The following is a 10,577-nucleotide window of genomic DNA, read 5'->3' as shown; positions in this document are numbered from 1 at the left end:
GAAGCAATAAATAAAGTACCAAATTTATTTTTTTATTTTTTTATTTTATTTCAAATCATAAAACATCCCCATTTTTATTAGGCAAATGATAAAATATGTATTATAAAAATATTTTGCTATTTTATTTAATGTATTTTCACACTTTACAACAGACAAACATACATATAAAATCTAACTATACAAGCAGAGCAGTATTTATCCAGGGTCATGATAGTTGCATTTAAACAGTATATAGTTTGGCCAGTCAAATATGTTTAGAGCAAGAAATACATCTTGAATTTCAAAACCGGCATGCCAAGCGTAATGTACATTACATTATTTCGTTCCATAAATAGTAACAATGGACCTTAATTTGTTACTATAAGTAGGAGTAACGTAATAATGATATGAGATAAAATAAAAACTTTGATGTGGCTTTCACTACATCAGTATTCTTTCAGATCATACAGGATGATAGCCACAGAAAAATGGACCACAGAAAAATGGTTGAAAATATCAATCCACACAAGACAACCGAGACACTGAATCTCTCACATGCTATTTAATGATTCCCTGTAGTGTGTGGAACATTCTAATCCTGTTATCTAAGACCTATTCCTGCTCATACACACGTCATCCCAGAGGAGCTTTTATCAAAACATGCACACCTTTTAGACAAATCTAAAGTATTTGAATTACTTTTCAGTGTTAGATCAATAGTATTCCCTTAAATGGAGTACATCTGAACATACAATGTCATCGTACAACATCGTACAATGTTGTTGATCTGTTAAAAGTTTGTGGGTTCCCAGCATGCATTGCAGCATGTGTGACTTAAACTGTTACTGTTTCAGGTCCGTTATTTTTTTTGCTGTTTGCTAATTTTATTCATGCTTTTGCTGTTGCTTGCATCTTCACAGTTAGTTATTTGTTTTGTGTGTTGCACATCATGGCCTATGTGTGACTGTGAAATTATTGCAACACATCTTTGCTTTGCAAACTGTCAGTTGCAAAAACTGCAGATGACACTTTAGGTCAAGTGTTGTTTGAAAAAAGAATCAGAAACTATCCTTGATTGCCAAATCAGCAAAGCCCTATACTGTATGCTGACAAATAACAACATATTACAATAAACAGATTAAATGCTGAATTATGAATTTGACACTTTTGTACCAATAAAAGCAATGAGGCTGAAGGTAACTACCAGAAACTTTATTTAATTTACTCAAATTATTTGCAACAGTTCCAGAAAGTTCGGAAACTTCCTTAAATAGATATAAAAAACCTAAGGTTATTGCACACCGAGTCTGAAATTTTTGCACGTTAAAAAATAAATACCTCCGAAACTTTCGGATCATTTTCGATTTTCTGCGTTTTACTATTTGGAGAATAATCTAATGAAATTTCATATGTTGCAATCACCAACTATTAATGCTAGACACATAAAAGCTCAAAAATAATCAATTCTATACTTCTTAAGCATCTGAAGTTAATATAGGCTATAAAACTAATCATACAAATTGTAATATTGTTGGGTGTAGTTCCTTAACTTGTCAACTCCTGTGCGTTAGAATAAATTTCCTCCTCTCCCTCCATCTGGTCTTGTGTTTCAATCTTGTCATCTCCATCCTGAAGGACTTCCCTTTCCTTCCCATCTCCTCTCTTGTCCCTCTTGATCTCAGCATAGTCTGTGTCTGTAGATTCCTTCTCTCCCTCCTCAGGTGCTCTGTCCTTTAAAAGGGAGTAGTCGATGCTGGCATAATCGACCTCTTTTGCATCCATCCCGACTGCCCCCTCCTCCTCTGCTCCATCCATCGGTCCAGCCGTGTTTGGGTTCCCACCATTAAGCTGTCCATGAAGAGGTGTTTCCTCATTGGATCCAGTCTGAGCTACGTCTGTCTGAACCATCTGATACATACAAAACATATCTTTATTCATTTGACATTCAGGGAAGTCATTCTGTCAAAACCTGTGCAATATTTGGATATTCTGTGTTTTGCCTCATTCACATAAGTTGTACTTTATTTGAATTAATATTATTCAATTAGGACTACTATTATATGATTATGAGCCCCATCATTGATGTGACATGTCATCAGGGTTGTCAGGTTTTCACAACAAAACCCACCCAATTGCTAGTCAAAACTAAACCAAAACTAGCGTTTCGAGAGGGGTCCCACAGTAAAAAAAAAATGCATTCCAGGGTGTAAAATACACATTTTTGGAGGGGTTTCCTGGTAATATTCGCATTGTAGGGGCTAAATATCCTGTTATTGGGGTCACTTCAACCCACGGCAACAGTGTTAAATTAGCCTAATTCCGCAGGAAAACCGCAGACTAACAGTACATGTCATATAATACAGCGCTATATCAACTATTTTGAGAAACTAAAAATCAAAGATTAGGTGGAGTAAACAAGGCACAATTTTTGTTTCATAAAAGATGGGTAATGCAATCTTCCAGAATGACACAAATGGTGTATGATGTTTCCATATGGGAGTCTGTTGAAACTAAAAGTGATAGTTAAACTTTACAAAATGTCAGTATACACGTATTGGTTCCTATGTTCATATTCAGTCATGGATATTGGTTTTGTCTTACCTCCAAATTGACTTCAGTGTCTGGATTTGCAGTTGGGACTTTGTGTTTTTTGCCTCTGTTAAGAAAAGATTTTCAGCTGATGAGACTTGAGACATCAAGCAGAGATATAAACACTATAGATTATTAGGACAAATGTGGTTTGATGAACTTTTAGGCACCTTTTAGGAGAAGAAGGAAGTAAATGATAGACCTACCTGTGGCAAGACACCCAACAACACAAAACCACTGAGAAGATGAGTGCCGAACACGCCATTCCCGCCACAAATGTGAATATCTTTGAGATGTCCAAATTCTTAAAGAAATCGTCTATACCTTGAATTTACACAGAATTGTTAGTAATGTCTATGAAAGTATATAAAGAAAATATCTATTGTTCAGAGTTGGGAGTATTAGATTTGGCCAAGTAGGACATGTTCCTGGAATCTTCTGTTTGTCCTGGAACAATATTTAATCCAATATCTAACCATAAATTGCCTCTAAAATCAGAGAAAAATTATATCGATAAGAATTTTGTTCAGTCCTCAATCCCAGCCCATCCTAAATTTAACCCTCACCCTAAATCTGATTGGTTGAGAGCATCGTTGTTCCGCAACAATGTCAAACAAGAAAAATGTCCTAATTGGCAAAATCATAATCGCCCTGAAATAAAAACCTGTCTGCAGTATGTAAATGCTCAAATTACCTGTAGTATTTCTGGTGTCATTCTGTGGCGAGTTTTCACTTCCAGGACTGAAGAACTCATTCACTTTCGATTCATTTGTATTACCTGGAATGTGATGAATTTGATATTATAATTAGTAAATGACTTTAGGGATGTCTCATGCAAACGTGCAATGAACTTCTCCTGATGTTTGAAGGATCTACGTGTTGCTATTCAATATTTCAACAGTTGCTGACACATTTTCATTTCGTAATTTGTGATGTTGTAAGACTGTGACATTGTTAGGTTATTGATGGAATCGGGTTCTACTTACGAATGACATTGATAGTGAAGGATGCATTCAGTGTCTTGTTCCCAGATGTTCTCATACAGATGTAAACCCCAGCATGCTCCTTTGTAACATTGGTTATCGTTAAAGATTCAGCAGACGTTTGGTTCATGAATATATCTGAGGTTCCACTGAAACTCCATACAGGATCAGATGCTGGTGGGTGACTCTCAACAGTGCAGCTCAGGCTGAGAGTGTCACCTTCCATCACATTGTCATTACCCAGAATTCCAAGAGTCTTTACATCTGAAAATGAGAAACTGCATTAGTTTTGACAGCACATTCACTTGTATCCAGCAAATAAATATTTGTAATTCTACTTTTTGATAAGGACAGAACATCCAAAGAGTAGATGAAAGAAGCTTGTTCTCAACAGTAATAGCTGTGCTCTTCTGAACTGAACATTTTGATGTATTTCTGAATTTTTGTTTTATGTAATGGTCGGGCAGTTGTAGTAGTTAAAATGTAGATTCGTAAACTCACACATGACTTCAAGAGTCCTTCTTGTACTGATGTTTATGCTTCCGTAGCTCACGTCACATCCTACAGTGGCGTTGTGCGAGTCAGAGGTTGGAGTTAAGGTCAAAGTTGAGAGGTAAAGGCTTTTGGAGGCGGTCAGAGTGATGATGTTGTCCTTTAGATCAGTGATGTTTCCCCCTCTTGTTTTGATCCACCATGTTATTTCAGGAGGAGCTTCAGGACAAGGAAAAGGAGCTGAGCATGTCAGATTGGCCTCCTCTCCTTCACTGAGAGGAGGAATGTCCATTATAGGCTTGTCTGCAAATAGAGGTACAGAACAAAATTTAGTGAAGTGACAAACAGCCAACATTTACCACAGTCTAAATTACTTTTTTTTGAGTACAGATTCAGATAAAAATGAAATGCATATTGTGTTGAGATTAAAAGAATGGCTAGTGGGGCTAATAACACATCTGAAATCATAAAACATCAGAAGTGTGAGCTGAACATCTTTTTGAAACAATAGAGAAACCGAAAAGAACATCAAGCTCGAGAAAAAAGCAGGGTATTTTAAACTGTGCTAAACCCAAGTAATTACCTTGAATGATGATTTTGACTGTGGGGTTATATGTGTTTCGCTGTGAATTTGACCCCTCCACTCTGAATGCATATTCCATTGCATCTTCTGCCTTTATGTCTTTCATGATGATGCTGCAGTTGTTTTTGGTCAGATCAGGTTCAAGCATCTCAATCCGTCCTGTTTTAGTTTCATCCTCTCCCAATTTTTTTTCAGTATTTCTACTTGCTTTCGCCTTGAAGATTTCATCATTACATCGACCATTTTTACACACATACCACTTAACATTATCAATAGGTTTTGCACTATCTGGGTAAGTGAAGGTGCATGGAATCAGAGCACATAATCCTGAAACTGCAGTAACTACTTGTGGATCAAAGATGATGTTCCAGTCTTTGTTTGCTTGACCTTGAATAAAACAAGCAGATCATTTTTATATATATTTTTTTACATATTTAAAAGAAAAATTTTAAGTTAAATGTAAAATATATATATATATATATAACAAACGCAATATGAGATGTATACCTGTACACAACCTATTTACTATAAAAATAAAGAGGATTGTACAACATGAGATGATCTGCATTTTAAATGTGTTCCACAAATCTGCACAGAAAAAACAACAACATCACTTCAGCATTTAGCATTTTTAAACAAACTATGCATTGCCTACTATAGAACATATGGATATAGCACTAAAGAGAGAGCTTCTTACTGTTTTCTCAAGTCAACCCCTTCACAATGTTCTCAGAAGAGTTAGTTTTTCGAACTGCAGAAGAAGCATTCAAGTAACTATGTACAAAATGCATTCTTCCTCTTGTCATGTACTTCCTCTTTAAAATGCCTTCAAAAAATGAGTTTGCATCAGCATGCGGCTGGGGGTTTTGTGTACTTTAAAAATCAGTATTGCCAACAGGATAGCAGGATAAAAGAAAGAAAACTTCTTCGGCCAGAAATATAGAGAGCACCGAGAGAAGAAAAAATGTCTAAGATTTATTAAAATGTTTTTTTTTTTTTAAAGAGGCATAGGAACTGATTAATTTTTTAAGCTTTTCCATCAGTTATTAATATGCATTTCATGTTCCGGTCACAAGTTGTCAGCTCTAATCCAGGCGTGAATCGAGTATAAAGTGGTTTGAGAACAGATCACACATTGCATTTGGGCTGGTCCCAATACCCACACTTTATAGTCTTTGCATTCATCTCTTGTCTACTTACATGACGTATTTCCTTTATTTGGTTCAAGTGGGTGCGAGAACAACATCGCACACAGAAGAACCAAAAGGGCGTAAGTGACATTTTTGGTGGAATGGAGTTCAAATGAAAGCTCTTAATGAGCTCTTTCTACTGGCAAAAGTACAGTCATCCATGAGTGTACAAATTTGTATTATAGCCAAGTGAAATCCGTTCACAAAGTCAGATCAAACTATGGTAAAATTTTGTTTTGGCTCTCCTGTAAAGTTGGTGAAATGTCACTTACACCTTTCTGGTTCTCAACCCTTGACATATGCACAGAACTTCTGATTAACTAATGGGACACGCTTACAAGTGTTGTATAAATGCAAGTAAAGTTTTTACAGAGCTTTATTTACACATTTTGTTAATTTAATTCTTTGCACTTAAAAAAAAAAAACTTCTACATTTCTGTTCAGTCACCCTATGACACAGTTTAAATGCGGTGCTTTTATTTAAGTGATAAAAAGCAGCTGCAAATGTTTTATAAAATACACACACTCATATCTGTCCCAAAAACTGTTAAAGACTTTGTTTTACGCAAATTATATGTAATTAAATTAATTTACACTGTAAAGGTTTTCTCAAACTCTTGTGATTTCAGTGCAGGTGTGGAATTAGTGTGTGTTGAGGGCACTGAGCTTTGCCATTTTTCAGAGCTGGGACAGTCTTGTGCACTTACTTCCTGTTACAAGTACATGTTCTCGAGTTGCCATGACCATTAGTGTGGGTGTTGGGACCACAAATATGTATATGCTTATCTATAATTGGGACAGGCCCTTTGTAGTGAAAACGCCACCCATCCTAAATGCATCAAGGACCACAATGAAGCTCCGCCCACTCGCCTAATGATACTGGTCATGGGCATTAAAGGAAATGTAATGGTTCTTTTCATTAAACATTTTTAAGGGATTTAAGAGAATAAAGAACAATGGAAAAGGGTGAGTAATGCATTTGAACTCTGAAAAATAACTTTTATTCTACTAAAAGGCTTCCAGAAAAGTCAAGTAACCACGTTTATTTAATGAATTCACAATATGCACACATTCTTAATATTGTACCTAAAGTATTACTAGTATTTATAAATAAATAAATGCATAAATAAATAAAATGATGTGTTCTACACAGCTTCTCATCTGCATGCATCATATACTATACTACACGTGAGTGGTATAAAATTAACTTTAGTCATATCTTCTAAAACACAGAAAGAATGACATTTCAACACTTTGAATTAATTCACACTGTTTATTTGTATTTAAAAAATTTGAACAATACTATAGAATCAAGTTTTTAGATTTGTGAAGAAGTGACTTAAAATAAAAATAAATATATTTTACAATTTCAGTATAATCAAAATCCAACATAAATTTAAATAAAAGCAAGCTTATGAGTTCCTTCAATTAAAATGATTAATTTCACTCTTTCATAAAGTGTTCATATTCTCCTGGAAAAATCTCCAGTACAACTTTAGTGTATATGTTTGTTGCCTCCACTTCATGTGTCTTGTCCTTGCTGGAAAAGATATGTAGGAAATAAGACAGAATCAAAGCAAAGTAAATTATACTGAGTGCCAGAGATTAGAATAACGATCGTCTGTGTTTGTGGACAGCAGTTTTCACATGCTTTCTCATCAACAGACACCCATTCAAACAAAGCACGCAGAACACCTTCATTTGAACCGTATATGATAGGTATGCATTTTGGTGAATGTGTTGCACATTTGAGCTTTTCAGTTATGGATGTGGTGATACCTTTTCCAAGACTCTTGACAGCACAAAACCACAGAGAAGATGACTGCTGAGATGGATATTCCCGTCAGACATGCTGTTATCATTTTGATGTCCACGTGCCTTTGAAGAGCTGCTTTATCTTGAATGTAAAATCAGAAGAAAATAATAGTTTCCTCACAATATTTTTCAATCCCCAATCCTAGTCATAATCCTAAATTTTAAGCCTCACCCTAAAAATTATTGGTTGAGAGCATCGTTGTTCCGCAACAATGTCAAACAAGAAAAATGTCCTAATTGGCGAAATCATAATCACCCTGAAATAAAACCTGGCTGCAGTATGTAAATGCTCAAATTACCTGTAATATTTCTGGTGTCATTCTGTGGCGAGTTTTCACTTCCAGGACTGAAGGACTCGTGCACTTTCGACGATATCGTTCACAGCGATATCGTCGACCTGATTGCAATTTTTTCTTTTTTTCTTTTTTCATTTTACACTATTGACACACTATTTCCTTTTTTTTGGGGATATTGTGCAGTTGCTTTGACACAATTTACATTGTTAAAAGCGCTATATAAATAAAGGTGACTTGACTTGACTTTCGATTCATTTGTATTACCTGGAATGTGATGAATTTGATATTATAATTAGTAAATGACTTTAGGGATGTCTCATGCAAACGTGCAATGAACTTCTCCTGATATTTGAAGGATCTATGTGTTGCTATTCAATGTTTCAACAGTTGCTGACACATTTTCATTTCGTAATTTGTGATGTTGTAAGACTGTGACATTGTTAGGTTATTGATGGAATCGGGTTCTACTTACGAATGACATTGATAGTGAAGGATGCATTCAGTGTCTTGTTCCCAGATGTTCTCATACAGATGTAAACCCCAGCATGCTCCTTTGTAACATTGGTTATTGTTAAAGATTCAGCAGACGTTTGGTTCATGAATATATCTGAGGTTCCACTGAAACTCCATACAGGATCAGATGCTGGTGGGTGACTCTCAACAGTGCAGCTCAGGCTGAGAGTGTCACCTTCCATCACATTGTCATTACCCAGAATTCCAAGAGTCTTTACATCTGAAAATGAGAAACTGCATTAGTTTTGACAGCACATTCACTTGTATCCAACAAATAAATATTTGTAATTCTACTTTTTGATAAGGACAGAACATCCAAAGAGTAGATGAAAGAAGCTTGTTCTCAACAGTAATAGCTGTGCTCTTCTGAACTGAACATTTTGATGTATTTCTGAATTTTTGTTTTATGTAATGGTCGGGCAGTTGTAGTAGTTAAAATGTAGATTTGTAAACTCACACATGACTTCAAGAGTCCTTCTTGTACTGATGTTTATGCTTCCGTAGTTCACGTCACATCCTACAGTGGTGTTGTGCGAGTCAGAGGTTGGAGTTAAGGTCAAAGTTGAGAGGTAAAGGCTTTTGGAGGCGGTCAGAGTGATGATGTTGTCCTTTAGATCAGTGATGTTTCCCCCTCTTGTCTTGATCCACCATGTTATTTCAGGAGGAGTTTCAGGACAAGGAAAAGGAGCTGAGCATGTCAGATTGGCCTCCTCTCCTTCACTGAGAGGAGGAATGTCCATTATAGGCTCGTCTGCAAATAGAGGTACAGAACAAAATTTAGTGAAGTGACATACAGCCAACATTTACCACAGTCTAAATTACTTTTTTTGAGTACAGATTCAGATAAAAATGAAATGCATATTGTGTTGAGATTAAAAGAATGGCTAGTGGGGCTAATAACACATCTGAAATCATAAAACATCAGAAGTGTGAGCTGAACATCTTTTTGAAACAATAGAGAAACCGAAAAGAACATCAAGCTCGAGAAAAAAGCAGGGTATTTTAAACTGTGCTAAACCCAAGTAATTACCTTGAATGATGATTTTGACTGTGGGGTTATATGTGTTTCGCTGTGAATTTGACCCCTCCACTCTGAATGCATATTCCATTGCATCTTCTGCCTTTATGTCTTTCATGATGATGCTGCAGTTGTTTTTGGTCAGATCAGGTTCAAGCATCTCAATCCATCCTGTTTTAGTTTCATCCTCTCCCAATTTGTTTTCAGTATTTCTACTTGCTTTCGCCTTGAAGATTTCATCATAACATCGACCATTTTTACACACATACCACTTAACATTATCAATAGGTGTTGCTCTATCTGGGTAAGTGAAGGTGCATGGAATCAGAGCACATAATCCTGAAACTGCAGTAACTACTTGTGGATCAAAGATGATGTTCCAGTCTTTGTTTGCTTGACCTTGAATAAAACAAGCAGATCATTTTTAGAATTTTTTTAACATATTTAAAAGAAAAATATTAAGTCAAATGTAATATATACATTTAATATATATAAACGCAATATAAGATGTATACCTGTACACAACCTATTTACTATAAAAATAAAGAGGATTGTACAACATGAGATGATCTGCATTTTAAATGTGTTCCACAAATCTGCACAGAAAAAACAACAACATCACTTCAGCATTTAGCATTTTTAAACAAACTATGCATTGCCTACTATAGAACATATGGATATAGCACTAAAGAGAGAGCTTCTTACCGTTTTCTCAAGTCAACCCCTTCACAATGTTCTCAGAAGAGTTAGTTTTTCGAACTGCAGAAGAAGCATTCAAGTAACTATGTACAAAATGCATTCTTCCTCTTGTCATGTACTTCCTCTTTAAAATGCCTTCAAAAAATGAGTTTACATCAGCATGCGGCTGGGGGTTTTGTGTACTTTAAAAATCAGTATTGCCAACAGGATAGCAGGATAAAAGAAAGAAAGCTTCTTCGGCCAGAAATGTAGAAAGCATCGAGAGAAGAACAAAATCTACTTTAAGACTTTTGATTTAAAAGAGGCAAAGGAACTGATTCACTTTTTAAGCCTTTCCATCTGTTATTAATATGCATTTCATGTTCCGATCATAAGTGGTCAGCTCTAATACAGGCGTGAATCGAGTATAAAGTGGTTTGT

General features: G+C 35.7%; 1 protein-coding gene across 1 annotated transcript; it reads right to left on the bottom strand.

Annotated features, from left to right (window-relative positions):
• Positions 1-1,405: 1,405 nt before the first annotated feature.
• LOC306851255 (uncharacterized protein) lies at positions 1,406-10,280 on the bottom strand. The gene is made up of 15 exons (XM_079387410.1): positions 10,164-10,280; positions 9,974-10,054; positions 9,471-9,857; positions 8,898-9,191; positions 8,400-8,660; positions 7,596-7,713; positions 6,091-6,107; positions 5,134-5,214; positions 4,627-5,013; positions 4,053-4,346; positions 3,555-3,815; positions 3,263-3,346; positions 2,775-2,892; positions 2,581-2,635; positions 1,406-1,887 (listed from the first exon to the last, which is right to left on the bottom strand). The coding sequence occupies exons 2-15, from the start codon at positions 10,032-10,034 to the stop codon at positions 1,525-1,527; spliced, it is 2,781 nt and encodes a 926-aa protein (XP_079243536.1). The 5' UTR covers positions 10,035-10,054; positions 10,164-10,280; the 3' UTR covers positions 1,406-1,524.
• Between the last annotated feature and the right edge of the window lie 297 nt (positions 10,281-10,577).

The sequence above is a fragment of the Barbus barbus genome (assembly GCF_936440315.1).
Source record: "Barbus barbus genome assembly, chromosome: 31".
Lineage (NCBI taxonomy): Eukaryota > Metazoa > Chordata > Actinopteri > Cypriniformes > Cyprinidae > Barbus > Barbus barbus.
The sequence above is the reverse complement of the archived record's forward strand: the minus strand, read 5'-3'. Positions and strand labels throughout refer to the sequence as shown.